At 46.1% G+C, this 18,059-nt stretch overlaps 4 protein-coding genes across 4 annotated transcripts; 2 read left to right on the forward strand and 2 right to left on the reverse strand.

The window, feature by feature from the left end:
- Nucleotides 1-42: 42 nt before the first annotated feature.
- Nucleotides 43-6,203, reverse strand: N7469_008418 (uncharacterized protein; the record flags this gene model as incomplete). The annotated part of the gene is made up of 3 exons (XM_056647336.1): nucleotides 43-1,194; nucleotides 1,232-2,899; nucleotides 2,934-6,203. The coding sequence occupies 3 exons, from the start codon at nucleotides 6,201-6,203 to the stop codon at nucleotides 43-45; spliced, it is 6,090 nt and encodes a 2,029-aa protein (XP_056498887.1).
- A 2,471-nt stretch (nucleotides 6,204-8,674) lies between these two features.
- On the forward strand, nucleotides 8,675-10,303 carry N7469_008419 (putative xylosidase/glycosyl hydrolase; the record flags this gene model as incomplete). The annotated part of the gene is made up of 1 exon (XM_056647337.1): nucleotides 8,675-10,303. The coding sequence occupies one exon, from the start codon at nucleotides 8,675-8,677 to the stop codon at nucleotides 10,301-10,303; it is 1,629 nt and encodes a 542-aa protein (XP_056498888.1).
- A 2,298-nt stretch (nucleotides 10,304-12,601) lies between these two features.
- Nucleotides 12,602-13,571, forward strand: N7469_008420 (DUF3431 domain-containing protein; the record flags this gene model as incomplete). The annotated part of the gene is made up of 3 exons (XM_056647338.1): nucleotides 12,602-12,753; nucleotides 12,820-13,401; nucleotides 13,472-13,571. Coding segments are annotated over 3 exons (834 nt in total), but the record flags the coding sequence as incomplete, so codon positions are not given.
- Nucleotides 13,572-14,256: 685 nt separating this feature from the next.
- On the reverse strand, nucleotides 14,257-15,810 carry N7469_008421 (sugar porter family MFS transporter; the record flags this gene model as incomplete). Its single annotated transcript, XM_056647339.1, has 1 exon — nucleotides 14,257-15,810. The coding sequence occupies one exon, from the start codon at nucleotides 15,808-15,810 to the stop codon at nucleotides 14,257-14,259; it is 1,554 nt and encodes a 517-aa protein (XP_056498890.1).
- Nucleotides 15,811-18,059: the final 2,249 nt, after the last annotated feature.

Below are 18,059 nucleotides of genomic sequence, written 5' to 3' on the forward strand. Positions count from 1 at the left end.
AAACTTCAACATATTAACAAATCCAGGCGAATACAGAATACACTAGCCCAGTGGCTCCCTTTTAAACAACTTCAAGACGGGCTCGTTTCCACAAGCGGCGGCAATATCCAAACTCGTTCGCTGCCGCATATCCTCGACCATTGGATCTAATCCCCAACTCATAAGTAACTTGAAACGTTTAACAACCTTCTGTGAAGTGCCTGCTTGCGAATGCGGATCTGAATTCGTCAAGGACGCCAGAACGTGGAGCAACGTGGAGCCTTGTTTACTTTGCGCAAAAAAGTCCGCTCCGGCCTGTTGGAAGAAATTGAAGATAGGTTCTTCGTGTTCAGGATTCGGGCGTTCTTCATTCCAGGGGGGAAAATATCCGCTAACCACAGATCTAGCAACGTATCGAAATAAAGGTGTTTCACCATCATTGTTCCGAGAATTGATATCGACTCCTGCTTCGAGGAATTTTTGGAAACTATCCTTCCAGCAATCTTTTCGCATTACTTCAGCAAGGTGATGAAGTGCTGTGTTTCCTTCGCAGTCAGGACCCAGCATGTCTGCGCCACTTTCAATAGCCAAGTTGATATAGTGAATTGAATGGGCTTTGAGGGCATAATGGAGGGGTGTGTTGCCGGCCTGGTCCCGTACATGAATGAGATTTGGCTTGCGGCGGATAATAGATCTCACAACCTCGACATGGATGTCGGTTCTCTCAGTTCGATGGAATATATGGTGGAGAATGGTTTTCCCTTCATTGTCTTGCGCCGCAATATTTGCCCCACGATCGACGAGTTCGTCTATAATGAGCTTTCCCTGCCCTTCCTGTCCTTGCAAGTTATCAAGCCTTGTGTGGAGGATTTTCCGGCTTTTTGATGCTGCAAGGAGCAATGTGCACCCACTTCCATCTTGATGCTCAAGTTCTAAGGATGGAAGTTGTAAAAATGGCTCCAATGTCTTTCCGTTTTCGAGAACATGATGAATAATTGGTCGTCTCTGATGACCACTTACGTCGTTGTCCATCTGCACCGGATGGGGATCTCCGAATAGACTGTATTTAGGCTGGGCAGTGGGAATGTATGTTGCGTATGGATTGGCGCCATACTCCAGTAGAACATTAATAATCCGGGTTTGCGTGATCTTGAAATCTTCCGGGTTCTCAGAAAGTTCTGTTTGCAGGTTGAAAGTTGCAATGAGGATTCTCATCTGAGGATCTATCTCTTCGAGAAATTTTCTGTCAGACAGGGGGGTTTCCTTTACTCTCGTGTTGCCTAGCCCAGAAATTGTAGCTGTGTGAGAGTAGAGTCTCCACAATTTCAACCTGTCTGAACATAACGGCAGAGCGGATGTCATCTTTGTCGACTTCAGCCCCATGAGACAGAAGCAATTTCACCATTTCCAGATCAGTACCCGCGCGGGACAAACAACTATTTCCTTTAGCGTCGCGGACATTTACATTTGCCCCGTGCTTGACCAAGACACGTGCAGCCTGTCTCTGAAACGGGCCTGAATTGAATGATCGAGTGAAAGCAATCTGGAGTGGTGTTTTTCCTTCGTGATCTCGAAGTTCCATATCCCCTCCTCGCTCGACTAGATATGGCAGGGCACTCTCAACATGCCACCAGCAGGTGCCATGGGCTAATTCATGAATCACACCTGTGGCGAAATGTGTTTCGTTTGTGCGTTTCTCATAATTCCTCACGCTGCGTCTGCTTCTCGTGTCGATGTTGACTCTCATCTCATCAACTAGGAATTTCACCACATCCATATTTGGGAGTACTCGACTACATGCGGTCATCAACAATGGTTTGATTGTACTTCCGTGTGTTTCGGCCTGATTCTCTGCTAGAGAGCACCAATCCGGGTCGTCGAAGCGTAATGCCATATCACGTGTGCAAAGCTTCGCGAGCAAGTCTCTGTATCCCCATAGAGACAGGAGGTGTAGCACCGATTTCGCCTCACTATTGATACATGCTGGGCTGTCTGGTGCTTGTAAGGTTGTGCTAGAACCAAAATTTGTCGACAGTTTTTCCAGAAACAAATCGTAGTGTCTCATGGAAAGTAGCTTTTCAGAGACTGTATACGACATGTTCATTTTTGCACAGAGTGACTTTCCTTCATCTGCAGAAAATCTGAAGCCCCGACTCTGTCTGATGCCAATTTTCACTCCTTCCCAGCGATACTTGGATATAAGATAGCTCTCATTAGTCTCTAGATGACCAGATAGACTTTCATATCCGATCTTCTTTGCAAAACGCACAATACAATCAACTGTGTAATCGAGTCCATTTGCAGCGGCGTATTGGAAAGCTCGTAGAAGACAGTGGTCGTCTGCTGTCAGTTCTGCACCATGTATGAGCAACATTTCGAAAATCTCTTCAATTCGAGCCGTGCCATGATCTGTCGTGATTTTTGTGACGAGAGGGGAATCATAATCATCATCTGGTCGTCGGGCACGCCACAGGTGTTTTTCATCGTTCAGCAAAAATCCCCCGGCATTCAGCTCTTCGGCAAAGGGAGAATGGCTGTGACTTTTCCACAATACTTGCTCGGTTTCGAACTGTGCTGCATATTCAAAGGGTGACTTATTCTTTCCGTCCTTTAAATTAGGTGTAGCACCGAATTCTAGTAATAATTTCACACTTTCGGGGCGACCAGATCGACAAGCATAATGGAGAGCAGACCTCCCTGATCCATCTTGTTTATTGACAAACCAGCTCTTGAAAGATTCTGCAGCACGATGTAATTTTGATAAAGCAAATGCTACAATGTCGGATTGGCGTGTTCGAGCGGCAATATGGAGAATTGTCATGCCTTCATTGGTGACACCGAAGACATCGGCTCCTGCTTCCACGAGCTTCAGGACATACTCAGCTGATATTGTTGCGGCGATATGGATAGGCTGAACTCCCTTGTTATCACGGGGGGCTCGGATTTTTACAAACACCGAGAATGTACTCAAGGGGACACTTGTCACCCATTCTGTGAGAAATATGCGACTTGGAGCAATATTCATGCAAGACTGTCCTTCCAAAATTGTTTGGCTGATCAATATCCAGTCCCAGGTCCCGCAAATTCTTCATCGTATCAATAGGATCGCGAACTTTCAGAGCCTCAAACAGAAGGGAGTTGTTTTGGTAATCTGTTGTCTTCGGGTCCAGACCGAGACGAAGTAGGTAATTGAACATCTTCTTCTCTTGGACGCACAGGTAAAGGAGAGTCCGGCCTTGGAAGTCACGCGTATCGAGACGAGCACCAGATTCAATGAGACATCGTACAGCTGGGCTAGCTTCATCCGAGTAATATTTGGTAGCTATATTTGCGGAAAGAGGGGTTCGGCCCTGGTGATTACAAGCCTCGATATCCGCACCAGCCAGCAAAAATTTCGAAAGTTGATCATTCTTGAGCCCTGTACAGTCTATCCGGTGCAACGGCGTGTCTCCATCGTGATTCTTGACATTGAGGTCTGCCCCAGTGGCTATGAGAGCATCAATAACCTCTGAAGAACATGATTCCTGCACCGCTAAATGGAGCACAGTATTGCCTTTAGAGTCTACCGCATTCACATTGGGCTTATACTCAAGGAACTTTTGGGGTCTTAAGACGTAGCCTTCAAGACGACAATGTAAAGGGGTCTGGCCATCTTGGTGTCTCGCTTTGTTAATGTCTAGAAGTCCTTTGCCTAGAACGAGAGGCAGGATGTCCTTGTCGGTTGCGCCGTCAGTATGAAGGATTGTTGACCCCGAATCGTCCTCGGCTGTTGGATCAGCACCAGCTTCTAATAATGGCTTGACCAAGTCTCCATTCTTTCTACAGGCCATGTGCAATGCAGTCGATCCACCTGGAGCTCTGAAATGAACATTTGCCCCGGCATCTATCAGAAGTTTTACGCAGTCCGGCGCATCTGGATGTCTGGAGTTTCTCAGGTGGCAAAGAGCATGCAAGGCTGTGTATCCATTTAACAATTCACCTCGTTTCTCGCCGCTTGTTCCAATTGGCGTGAATCTGAAGGCACCTCCTCTGCGAGATGCGCCTGGAGAGGATGTGCAAATTATGTTTGGGTCAGCACCAGCCTGTAAAAGCTCTACGATTGTGCTTCGGTCACCGGATTGGCAGGCCTTGAAGAGAGCCGTATCTCCAAAGTGTTTCTCATTGACATTAACTTCTGGCCGTTGGAGTAAAAGTCTCACTGTCTTTGAGTGACCACCCTTTGCCGACCAAAAAAGTGCACGTTGGAAATCGGAGCGATCCTTCAAGAAGGGCAAAAACTCTGCAACCGCCTCGGTATGACCACCAGTGCAAGCATACATGAAGGGCGTATCTCCAACGCTGCTTGGTGCATTTCCGCACATCCTTCCGGGTGTCTCTTTCGTCTTAGGAGTCAAGGGATTTACTCCCGCAGTAAGCAAGTGTCTGACAACATCGGCATGATTGTGACTGGCAGCCACGTGTAGTGCCCTATGTCCCTCGTTTTGCTCTGCATCGGGCTCTGCGCCGTGATCAAGGAGGACGAGGACTGCTTTTCCTGATCCAGACCTTGCACCCCAATACAAAGCGGTGTTGCCGTTGGCATCATGGCTTTCCATGTTTATTTCGCCCTTTAGGAGCAAATGTTTGACATACAGATCCAGACCTGCCCAGGCAGCTATGTGAAGCAAGTTTGGCTCCTCCAGCTTTGGCTGGAAACCACCCATTTGCTGCCAAGCTTTGATACGGGAATGTTCAGCGAATACCTTGTCCATCCTTTCGTGGAACATAGACATCTCTTGCCCAGCATCTGATGCGCGGCCAGCATGCGTGTGCCAGTTGGCTGCGGCATACTCTAGAAACGGATACTTCAATCTCATCTCGCTGTAGGCCTTGTTTGTAGGCAGGGTCGGAACACTGGTAATAGCATAGCTTTTTTGAAGCTCAACCTCGTCATCTAGACAACCAGATTCAAGGTAATTAAGACAGGCGATTGCGAGACGCTGATTTGTTGGTCCCTGGTAAAGAATCGGATATGCCCCTCCATCTGAGGTTGCTGAACGAGTATAGCCTTTGAGAAATTCTGTGAATGAGTGGTGCACTACTGATATAGTCTCATCGGGTAGAATTTCGAGTAAAGGACCACAAGTGGCTCTGACTAAATCTTTGGTCTCTTTAAGAGTGGGCTCCCCCAATAGCACATTCAGGTTCTTCACCATTTCGGCCATCTCAAGGAGACGAAGGGGGCGTGTTGCATGAGTGACAAACTGTAAGACAAGCAATTGTAGATCATCAGGCACATTTGTTCGCTTTGAGTGCTCATGCAAGAGATTCTCATACATGATATTCAAGTCGGCCGGCAACTCTCTTAGTACTGCATCTGGATCAGCACTCGATTCAATAAATGCATCCATCGACAGTTTGGCATAAAGGAACAATCCATTTGCTCTTCCCGGAATCGCTTCCTTGATAGCATCCCAATGACTTTCTGGAATGGATGAGCTCTGGAGTCTGCACTGCACGTAAGCCACAATATCGGCATCTACCAGATGCTCTTCTAGTCGAATTTCAGGCATGGAAATCGAGCGTAGGCAATTCTCTATTGTTGCCACCGGGCGGGAGGTGATCAGGACTTTGATCTTTGAGGGCCGCCATTGTCCCAGCTCTGCTAGTGAAAGCAGAAACTCATCATTTCCGCGGTCCATTTCGTCTAGGGCATCTGTCACACAATAGACCTTTGAAAGTGAGGCCATTCCCAGTTTAAGGTCTCGCCAAAAGTCATTAGCGGATAGACTTTCTAGGGCTCTGCGGTCCCGAACGTATCCTTTCAATTTGACTTGTAAGGGTGGGCTATAATTTAATAGCTGGCATAACCAGTCACGTAAAGCAGCGATGGGCTGATGATTAGCATCGATGATTTGTCGAAAAAAGAAACAAATCACTGGGCAGTCCTCTTTTTGCAACTGATCGATGATCGAAGCCGCTATAACAGACTTTCCAGATCCTGGTATGCCTTTGATCCACAACAGCCCGTGATCAGCGCCTTGGCGCCACTGCTGAAAAGTAGATGTAGACGTGAGCCATTCTCCCGTTCCTGGTAGATGAGAGGCGAGATGTCTGGAGTATTCACTTCTCTCTAGATCATAGGGGGGTCGGTTGTAACCAAGCTCGAATTTCTTGTATTTCTGCGACCGGAAGGGGAAGGATATTCGCAGAGTTGAAGTCCTCCACATCTTCTGGGCCAACAACTATAAGATCGTTCTCCTCGGAGTCTGAAGTATTGTTCATTTTGCACTCCCTGGTTCATTCATGGAGAAGTTTAAAAAGAGTTGACAGAATCCGAGTTTTCTTTTGGGGCGAGAAGATTTAGTCAATGCGGGGCCAGTTGAGCCTCATGGGCGTGTGCCTGTTCGCTAATTAGCGTACTTCGCTAGTAACCTCTCATGTCATTCTCTCGGCCAGTGAATACGCAATATAGATGCTTCATATTATGTTGCCATTTATGACTCTCAAGTCTTTGCCCTGTAAAAGCAGACATTCTGAGATTTTGACCGGGGTTTAGAGCCATTACTGAGTAGTATCAATAGTGTATGTTCTACAGCGTTGTCGGATTCTACACGGGCACACTACTCATGTTAGTACAAAAACACACAGTTTAAAACAATCTATAGCTGAGGTCAGCTATAAACTGTTATTTGATATCCATGATTGCTCATGTATATATATATATATATATATAAATCCATGGATCGTTTGGTTGGTTCCGTTGGTCAACCACCTACAGTGAGATCATGTGATTGGCCCCGGTGTGTCATCTGTCCGCGGCGCGTAGACCTCCAAACACCTGGATGACTGACTAGAATTGACAGGAAAATCATTGTGGATCTAATTTAATGGCTGTTTCCACGTCTGTCTGGATACTGTCAAGGCGTAGTATCTCTTTGAGGAGCATTTCACGTCTGTCCATGGTCTCCAAATCCATGTCCACCCATTCAAACTCCAGCCAACCGAATCAATTACTTCATATTTCTACAGTCGATGCTGAGCCACTTAATCGCTATGAACGAGGCGGATACTGTCCACTCACTCTGGGAGAAAATCTAAAATCTGGGCGATATAAGATACTGCATAAGCTTGGATGGGGTGGCTACCTAGCCACCCCATCCAAGCAGTAGGTACTCGACAGTCTGGGCAGCAAAAGGTCAAAGGTCGTAAAGATTCATATTTTGCGAAGGATTTTGCTAATATATGATGGGTATATATAGTAATTGACTTTGTACACTCCAGTCTTGGTGGCATATTGCTGGGAGCCGGTATTGCAACGGTAATCATCACTTGAGTAACCGCCTTTAAAGGGCATGTAGCCTTGAGTACCTTCACGGAAGTATTCGTAATAATCCGTGAAATTTCCATCGGCGATAAAATGAGGGAGGAAGTAGTGAGCGGAGACGTTGGGAATAGCCGCCAGGGCTGCCTCAAGAAGGATTCCGAAGTTCTTTATAATGAATGACGAATAGTGAAAGAGAACTTGCAGAAAACTTGAAACAAAGAAAAAGAATGGTAAGTGCCGTCAAGACAGATAGAAAAAAAAAAAACTGCGAAGTGGACAACGAAGAATTCAGAGTAGTCTTCTTGTGCAGCTTTTATATCTTGGAGCTTTCTTTCAGTTGTCTGTGGAAACTACCGCTCGATCCACCTGACCACGATAGGTGGATCGAGCTACTTCGTCAATGTGTAACAGGCTATTAAGCTAGAGCTGCCATGATGTTGCTTCGAAAATGTGGAGCACAAAGCCTCCTGGCGATGTCTTATCCAGAAAGCACATAGCATAACAAACCTTATGTAGAAAAGGGCTTGAATATTTGGGCTGTGTCTTTCCCAGTCTACTGTATCCTTTCCAGGGGCTAGTAAATCCCGAATATTTTACAGTCTCTGGCATAAATTGGGGCTCGGGGGCTAATTTAATTGTTCTACTAGCTGTAGTGCACCCCAATAATTTACCACCGAACAACACACTACATACCTTCTCCTATATAAATGTTTCTGTCCGGATGAACGAAATTATCCACCATCCATTCAGAACTAAAAGTCTGATACTAAATGAACTCTAGGCGCCTGAGCTCGTTTCTGGGTTTGGAATAGATTGTCTCGAAACCCAGGCAATTCCGCAAGAGTCCCTCCGAGGCGTTTCATTTTAAAGCCCCACCGGAGGGCCAAGGGATCATCAGCCTTACGACGACTATTTAGCCGATCAAAAAGCCTGAATCCCTCCATACGAACGAGTCATGTCATCACTGAAAAACGGTTACTTGATTTTAATCAAGCATGTTTCTTACAGTCAACAGTGAGCCGTCATGGCTACACAAAACCCCCCTTGTCAATCACCGCTCGAAATCATGCTGTTGTCATACGACAAAGCCGATCATACCCCAATTGCTAGTCTTCATAGCAGTACTTGATATTTAGCCATTATTTATCTCCCCTGCGGAGTGGATGTGTTTGGTTGTCGATCATTCCCTTAGATGGATTTGCTTCGCTTTTTGCCATGGGTTGTGCGGAGAAATCGAGAAAGACAAGAACATCCATATTCCACGGATAGAATTGCATACTATGCAAATAGTATTTATATCACTTCGTCTTTCACCCACTAAGTATTTTAGATCACTCAGGTTCCTAAATCTTCATACATACGTCAGAATATCCTCAACGGTCTATGATCATGTATCCATCAACGCTTTGGTTTATTCTACTGGCTTACGCCGAGTTTATCATGATATCACTCGGATCATCCGTAATCCAAAATATTGATGACAAGGACGTCATCGATAGGAGGACATCGATTGTTCCTATGAGCTCATCAACTATCAGCCAGCCAGTTCTGTGGGAAGACCTTGCCGACATCGAGATCATTCGCGTGAATGAAACATTCTACTATAGTGCAAGCACTATGGCCTATTCACCCGGTGCCCCAATATTGCAATCCACCGATTTGCAAAACTGGGAATACATTGGCCATTCAGTTCCAAGTCTTGACTTTGGTCCATCATATAACATGGAAGGGGGAAATACTTCATATGTGAAAGGAATCTGGGCAAGCAGCTTCAGATACCGCCCGAGCAACGGGCAATGGTATTGGATTGGCTGCATTAAGTTCTCCGATACATATGTATACACTTCTAGCAGTGTAACCGGGCCGTGGACTAAGCACGCCGTTTTTGAAGGAACATGCTTTTATGACTGCGGGCTTGTTTTTGACGAAAATGACACGCCACGGGTTGCGTATGGGACCACAACTATTCAGGTTGCTACCCTCTCATCAGACTTGACTAGCCAAGTCTCCAACGCAGAAGTGTACGTCTACAATGAGTACGTCGAAGGCTCACGCTTCTATTACATCAATGGCTTCTATTATATCCTTGGCGTCTCCCCAGGTACAAAAGTCGAATATGTGATCAAATCTTCGTCTCCGACTGAAGGGTACACTGGAGGTAATGTTCTCGCAAATGCCCCCGCATGCCCAGTCACAAATGGCGGATCTCCACACCAGGGTGGAATCGTCGACGACCCTCAGGGTAATTGGTATTATATGGCCTTTTGCGATGCGTATCCCGGTGGCCGAATCCCAGTGCTTGCTTCCATTACCTTCGACGACAATGGCTTCCCTGTCTTGAATGATGTCAATTCTTGGCCATCTAGCTTGGAAGTACCCCTAGAGCAAAATGTTCTTTCCGAGCCAACTGGTACAGATGATTTCTCCGGTACATCATTGGGACCAGAATGGGAATGGAATCATAATCCAGACGAAACTGCATTCAGTGTCAATAACGGATTAACACTGCGAACTGCAACTGTTACAGATAGCCTCTATCAAGCGAGAAACACTTTGACCCATCGTATTCTCGGTCCTGCAAGTGCCGCGACAATTCAGATCGATGTTTCCGAAATGAAGTCAGGAGATCGAGCAGGATTGGCTTTGTTCCGAGATGTATCAGCTTGGATTGGCATTATAAAAACAGACGAAAGTTTACAGATCGCTGTATGGAAAAATATCACAATGAACTCCGATTGGACAACCAATTCCATTGGCGCGCTAGAAGTTTCAAGAGATATCTCTGAAACATCCTTGCACTTACGTGCTTCAGCCAATATACGCCCAGGAAGTGATGGAGCTGTGCAGTTCAGCTATTCTACAGATGGCTCTAGCTTTACCGATTTGGGTACTAAATTCACTATGAACACAACGTGGGAGTTTTTCATGGGCTATCGGTTTGGAATTTTCAATTTCGCGACACAGACACTTGGGGGCTCGGTTAAAGTTGATAGTTTTGATCTGAGCCTCGTCGATTGAGATGCTGTAAATTCGACGGAATTTCTTATTTTCGTCGACTGGCTTTAGAAGTTCTGCAATTATTTTAGGAGCCATCAATAATTGAATAGAAAATCCTCTTGTAGCTAAGAGGAAGTTCTACAAGGTTCGTATGCCATAGAGTGTAAAGAACGGATTTTATATCCGAGCGGCCACCAGAGTTCTTTGCCGGAAGGAGAAGCAAATACGAATACTATAAGCTAATAGCAGATTACAATTCATAGATAGAGATAAAGACTCGCAGGAATAGATTCCATCTCAGAAGTCATCTGGAAATTATCAAGCTCGAAATATAATCCCATGCTCCGAAGAGACAAGTCATCTGAAATCAGATTGTATCGACAATCTCCGGCCCTTTGGAGAGCGAGAGCGGGAGGAACAACAGTTGCCTATTTTTGTTTTTATATCTTTTCCGGTGCTAACCAATAAAATGGGTTGCGCAGACAGATCTGATAATGATGAACAACAAAGTTTTCTTGTCCGTTGACAAATAGGAAGAGCAAGACTTCTTATTTCTTATGATCACTTATAAGAGGCGCATCTCATCCTGTGGCTAAAATTTGTACTTGATTCAAGTCCCTGAATACTTCCTATGTCAATATATTTGAGGCTGAAATACGAGTGAAAGCTGGCAACAACATAAACATGCCATCTCTGTGTTGTCTCCATTTTGATCCAAAGAATTTATTTGCCATCAGCTGAAGGCAAGGCACAGGAGGAAACAGTACATTGCACCAGCAGATATCAACAGAGGTCATCGTCCTGTTATATCCAATAATATAATACCAATGGCGCATCCCACAAAACCAACAACCTGTCCAATCATAGAGTATGTGAATTGCATCACGCCTAGACCTTGCTCTACATAAAAAGTTGCGGCGTAAGCATGGAAAAATTGATGATCATTCATCTGTACAGAAACAAAAAGAGTAGCTGAAATCTGCACGCCGGTATTAGCTTGTTACATTCGAATTCTATTGACCCGACACAATTTCACCCAAGTTCTACGAAGAGAATTCCTCTAGAATAGCTCTAGCCAAGACCCTTCTTTTAAAGCCAAAGATTCTGCGAGCAACGTCTCCATCACGGTACAGTCAAACTGGCATTAGGCGTATCCATCCAACAATCCACACATCGCTGGTCCGCGGCCGACAAGGCATCACAAGAAGGTGTCACAAACAAAACTGTTGAAAATACGAGGGGGATTGTCATATTGGAAGACGAACTGCCCAGCCTCATCGACTCTGGTGCTTAATCAAGCCCTGCTCCTGAGGTCCGATTGAGTTTTGGACAAACTGAGTCCCGAGATCGTGTTATTATTCTGCATTGATCCACCGCGTCAGCAACAAGACTGTGACTGCTTCGACACCGCAATCAATTATTGACAAGAGTGCCTTATGCAAATGCCACGACACACATTTTTAACATATTTTAGCTGGCAAACATGGAGCACGGTTTATGTTGCTCGATCAGGTCAGGTTCCACAATCATCTTGAGCCTCAACAGTCCAACGTACTCCACCTGTGATCGCCATACGGCGCCAACTTATATGCGGCAATTGGGCTAGTGTATAATGTTTTACTGGGTCTGATATGGAGCCATGCCTAATTCTACCTTACTCGTCGTGAACAGAAACGATGAGCGAGGGAACACTCACACAGCACTTTTCATGAGAGCGCCAGGCATTTCCAGGCATTTCCAGGCATTATCCAGCATATATAGTACGCACATCCATTGTGCAGAGTACTACACACATACAGTATGATCTGGTCTTGGTGGAGTCATCGATAAGAGGCTGAACAGGACCCTGGCCCCATGTCATGCTCCAGAACAGGGCAGTCAATACATTCCATTATTGGTTCGATTGTTAAAAAGTACCCACTTCAGCTATGTTCAGTTCTCGTTGCACAGAATCAAGTTTGCATTTCATATGCAGTTGGGTCCATGGGGGCCATTTTTACTTCATTCACAATTTGTCATTCAGCATTAAACATACAGCCCCCTTGCTACAATGATGCTCATGGCTTTTTCATGTACCCTCCATTTAACCACTTAGCCTCAAAGGGAGCGGTCGCCAAAAATGTGGAGATCTATTTATTCCTTTGGTTTGACTCCTAGAAGGTTAATATTTGGTTTTTCAACGATTCTTCTTGCTCTATTTTCATATTTGACTCTTCGTGCCCAATTACCAATATGGCAAGATTACTATAAAGGTCCGATCTTCATCTCCAAATGCAAGGTTTTATAGCTTCACTGACTTTGATATTGAGCAACGCAGATCGACCCGATGGGCCTCGCTATCCTATCGTTCAGGAACTCGTTGGCCTTAGAGAGCAATATACTTCACATACGCTCAATTCCACGGTCGCGCTGGTTCTTGCTACCCAGCGCAGTGACGACTTGACATGGGTGCTTGATTACTGCAAGGAAACGTGCGTTTACCTCTTCTCTATACAGCATACTAGAGGACATTCCAACTGACCACATTCTCTCATCAGCGGCTTTGCGCCTTTCATCTTCACAACAGAGCAGACACCCGAACCGGGCTTTCTAAGACCACCGACTCTTCGGGGTCGGGAAGCACCAGCCTATTTGTCCTACGTTATCGAGTTCTACGACAAATTACCAGATTACTCGCTTTTTATCCATGCCTACCCCGAACAGTGGCATAACGATCTATTCGGTCCATTTACACATAAAACCTTGAGGAATATTCGATATGAAGCCGTTGATGCCCATGGATACGTTAACCTCCGCTGTCAACTGGACCCGGGTTGTCCGATAGCTGCCTATCCTTTAAACCCGACGCAGACTGATATTGACGTCCATGATATCCGCGCGTATTTTGCCCAGGCATACCAAGAGATTTTTGATGTACCAAGGGAAAAGGTCCCTGGGGAAATAGGAAACGTATGCTGTGGTCAATTTGCCGTTAGTCGGGATCGCATTCGAGCCCGGTCCAAGGAAGACTACCAGCGAATATTATATTGGGTCAGGACTACCGAGTTGACGAATGACTTTGGAGTTGGTTGGGTATTGGAAAAACTGTGGCACATAATATTTGGGATGGACTCTGTTTAGTAAGTTGGACTCAAAGGATTTGGATAGTCCCCGATTATGGAACTTGTCAGTTGCTAACGTTCACCCCAGTTGTCCCCGATTTGAACAATGTCGATGTGATAATTATGGCTGGTGTGGGCCACTGCCATCGGGAGAAGTGTTGACGGCCGCGAAGAAAGGCGATCCTTGATTATCTTCCAGGTGTTAGAATAAAAATAATACCACCGGCCTCGTGCTCTCCGACGGTCTGTTTTTTAATATAACGAAGATTCTGAAATTGGCAGATACAGCCTTCCTGTCATGGAGACATGGTACGTAGAATCATACGCAATCTGCCATCAGTATCCGATTCAAGGAAGCTCCATTATCGCCTTTGCTGGTTCAAAGAAACTGCCTGGTTATTACTAGGTTTAGGTTGCTATTAAGGCGCGGTCATGCTAGGTATTTAGGGCTCGAATTAGGCCAGGGCTATCAGTGGCTCTTCACCTGGTTAATTTGTTGAGAACTCGAACCTTCAACTTCTCCGACTCTTCGGCTCATGCCTAGTGATAGAAAACAAAGGGTATTCATCTGGCGGAGAACCCGAACTAGGAATAAAGATATTTTTAACTTTAACTTCCACATTGTTTTGTGCATTTCCATATCTATCTTATGTCTTCCAAAGCTAGAGTGACTTCACGCAGCCTTGGAAGTTGGTGGTGAGTTTGTTACTTTTCACAATTGATTGATATGATTGGTGATACAAGAGTAAGAACAAGTGAACGAATTATCATGAATCTCATAATATTGGCGATATCATCATCCGTTATCGTCATCAAAGCAGTAAAATATAACATCTATACTGATCTAGGTCATTTAATAAAATGACAGTCACACTAGGCATTTTCTTTCTGTTCAATCGCGCCCTTTTCCTCTGCGTGTTTCCAAACCTCGACCTCGGCAGCCTCTCCCTGGGGCAGGTTGCGGGCCATCGAAACAATGTGCCATGGTGTCGGGGCATCGCGGAAGACATGATTGATGGCCTCCAAGTTGCGGTTCATGGTCTCGGGGTAGAAGAAATAGACGGAGAAGGGAATACAGGCGGAGATAACCGCATACACAATGTAGTATTGGTATCCAATAGTATCCAGAGCGACAGGAGTGATCATGACGACCACAAAGTTCCACAGCCAGTGATTTCCGGTGGAAATTGCAGCCATGGCGACACGCAGACGCATAGGAGCAACCTCGGTACAGTAAAGGAAGTTGCCACCTAGGAAGCCAACGGGGTAGAAGGAGTTGAAAAGGAAGATGAAGACGGCCGAAACAATGGACGCAGTGTGATTTGTGCCGAAGCTGTTTGTGATAGCGAGCACGATCATGCACACAGACATACCAGCACCACTGATCATGAAAATCTTGCGACGACCGAGGCGGTCAATGGCGAAGAATGCAATGAAACTGCAAAGGAACTTCCATGTCATGGCACAAGAGGACAGGATACGGGCCAGGTCACTCGTCATGTGGAGGTTCTCTTCAAAGATGGTAGAAACGTATGTGGAAATAAGGTTTCCACCACACATTTGCTGGAAGAACTGCAAGGCAACGCAGAGACAGAATCGGTATAGTAGACGCTCTTCATCGGGTTTCTTTGGGTTGAAGATATCCATAAGCGAGGCGCTGTCGACAGAGATCTCGAGAGAGGTTTCGATACTAGAGATCTCAATGCTGACGGCCATATCATCATCCGGCACACCCTTATACGCGGCAAGGGCTTGTGTAGCTTCTTCAATGCGGCCAACCGAGACGAGCCATCGAGGGGATTCGGGAAGGAAGAAGACCGAGACTAAAACAACAAGGGAGAAGAACAAAGAGATGGCGACAGGGATACGCCATTGGAGGTTTCCATCGATCTTGCTCAGACCAAAGTCAATCCAATTGCAAAGGACATAACCCAAGCAGATACAAATGCCGTCTACGACGACGTGCTGTCCTCGATGCTTGGCTGATGTGCATTCAGACTGCCACACGGGGACAGCAACACTGAACTGACCAACGCCGAAACCCAGAATAACACGACCGACGACAAATTGCGGGAGACCATAAGCAGCTGTTTGGAGAACAGAGCCAATAATTGTAAGGATTGCACCTAAGAAGATTGTCTTCCGGCGGCCCAATCTATCACCAAGGGCTGTACAGGATAGAGCACCGATCAAGGCACCGATTTGGTAGGATGCAATGACAGCACCCTTGCTAGTAGAGTTTTTTGCACGCTCGGCACCCTCGGTATTAACAGTATCAATCTCCGGGAAGATACCAACCCAGCTCTGCAAAGTGGCCAGAGGGCCCAGCCCTGACTGGTTGTAACCGAAGACAATAAATGCAGGAGCGACAATAAGAAGCGCCTGGGCCAGGCGCAAGGCCTTGCCTCGGAATAAGGATCCCGGCATGACTGGCAAGAACCGTAATAATAAATGGCAAGGATTCTTTGAGGGACGAAACAGAAAGAGGGAGAAAAGAAATCAAGGAGCAGGTTGGGGGTTTAAATCCAACAGTGTGGCCCGGTTTCGGTTGGAGAAACCCCAGTGATATTCGTGGAGACCCCGCAGAAAGAGAGAAAAAATCGCATTTCAGAAACGGGCTGGTTAATTACGTGCCAGTGGAGAATGTTTGAACAGAATCGAATGAGGCGCTTTTGCACGGAATCCTACTGGCGCATAACACCGACTTCATTTCACTACATAGTCTGGGTTTCACCTCCCCAGGAAAGCATTCATCGATTGAGTTTTGGCCCCTTTCGGGACGTCTGCCAAGGTGGCTCGGGGGGCGAGACACTCGCAGTGATACCCGGCATAGAGCCGTAGGGCATAGTTATGGTGGAAGGAGTGCCGACTATCGGAAGAATCCCGTGAAGTTGTATGATCTGCGGGGCGTGGTTTTTCGGTCGGGGCTTGCTTTCCCCGGCGGAGATCACGCGCGAGTAGCCCACTCGGCCCGACTACCTAATTTGCATTTGGGTGTGTCGGTATCGAGTTGAAGACTCACCGAGACGGTGAACCAAAAGGAAGGAGAATCCTAGATACAAACACATATTTTTTCTTGTTCGAAAGAAGTTTTCCCCAGATGTGATAACGGCAATGGGAAGGTTTAACGCAGCCAAGACTCGGTTTGATCCGGGAAGCGTGTTTGTTTTAACCTTGGGGTGCGTCAGGGCCCCGATCAGTTCGGTCCGGGTGGCCTATAAGCAGGCGTATGATTGCTGGTGTAAGGCGAGACACAGAGGCTTGTCTGAGCTTTTCGCGTGCGCCAAGGGTTTCGTGAAGCCCTGCCAAGTCTCGGAGAAAACATCTGGATCCAATCCGGGGAGGTAGTCTGGGGGGAAGTGGATCGCCAAGGGGTTGAGAGGGCCGTGAGATAGCGGGTTGGTGGGGAGTGAAAAGGTGTGGTCCATGGGTAGACGAATGGATCGGCGATGGGCAAAGAAGAGGCAAATACGAGCCGTCGCAATTCAGTGGAGGACCCACCGAGCGTCGGCCGTCTTCCGTGCTGCCCAGTTAGAGCGTGTCACCCAGCTACAGATGTATATCTTGGTCTAGCTATCACGTAATTTTTAGCATAAAATGGTGAGCTGGTCCCCGTACTGTTGCTTTGTATGGGAAAAGATCCGATGTGTCGTTCTTATCACATCAGAGAAACTCATGTCAAGTTCAAACAGCTGATCTCAACATACTATTATGTACCGAAACCAAGCTACAAATCTGCCACTTATCCACACGGAAAGACATATGCTTAATTCAGATGTGAAAGTATAATATAAAGTTAATGCTCCATTATAACAACCTTCAGAGGATTCCGAAAGAACCCGGTGTCAATGCAATATACTGAATAGTAGCATAGACATCAACCTGTTGGCCATTCCAGGACCGCGTCATTTCCCCAAACAAGGCTCGCTCTGGAGACCCCGCAAATTAACTCCAACTTTTGATTTAGTCCTCGGACTTTTGCGTATGCAAGGGAATTTCCGGGTGCGTGGTCACCACCAGAAATTGAAACAGCAATATAGTCTTTAACAGGGGCATAACAAAGAGCCTCTTGACTAGAGAACTTTGTCTTACAAGTTCTGGTCCAGAATTAAGAGCATTTATTATGTACCCCCACGCTGCTCTCCTAGGTTAGAGGCCCTGTGGATCTCTTGCAGCTATATTTCCGTATAAAGAAGGTATTTCGAAGGCTCACTCAGTCTCTGAATTCTGCTTGTGGCTCCAAGCTGTTATGGAAAATTTAAAGTACCTACTTCCCAGTCCTTTACGATCAGACATCGTTGCTTTTGCATTCTTTGAATCATATTGCTTATGCCACAAATCAAGGAAATCATGTCTCATCAATATTTGATTTCATCGATACTATTCCGTACATAATTCAGTGGGCCCGGAGGCCCGGACAAGTCTGATGATGTCTTACAGATGTGGCTTGGCTAATCTTTGCTGGTGTTTCCACCGGTGGTTTGGAGCGCATTGGTTTTGATTAACTAGGGCTAGCCCCAGCGAAATCCTTCGAGGGGTTTACAGTTGTGGCATTTTCATTATGCTAAGCATAAAAATTTCTCATTTACGGAGTACCGAATACATATCTTCCTGGCTCTCTAGGGCAACTGGGCCGCCTTCCATCGTCACCGAATAAGATTTCAATATGAGTAAAC

Source organism: Penicillium citrinum (assembly GCF_028827155.1).
Source record: "Penicillium citrinum strain IBT 23319 chromosome Unknown utg000007l:1.0-2040159.0:1.0-2041076.0, whole genome shotgun sequence".
NCBI lineage: Eukaryota > Fungi > Ascomycota > Eurotiomycetes > Eurotiales > Aspergillaceae > Penicillium > Penicillium citrinum.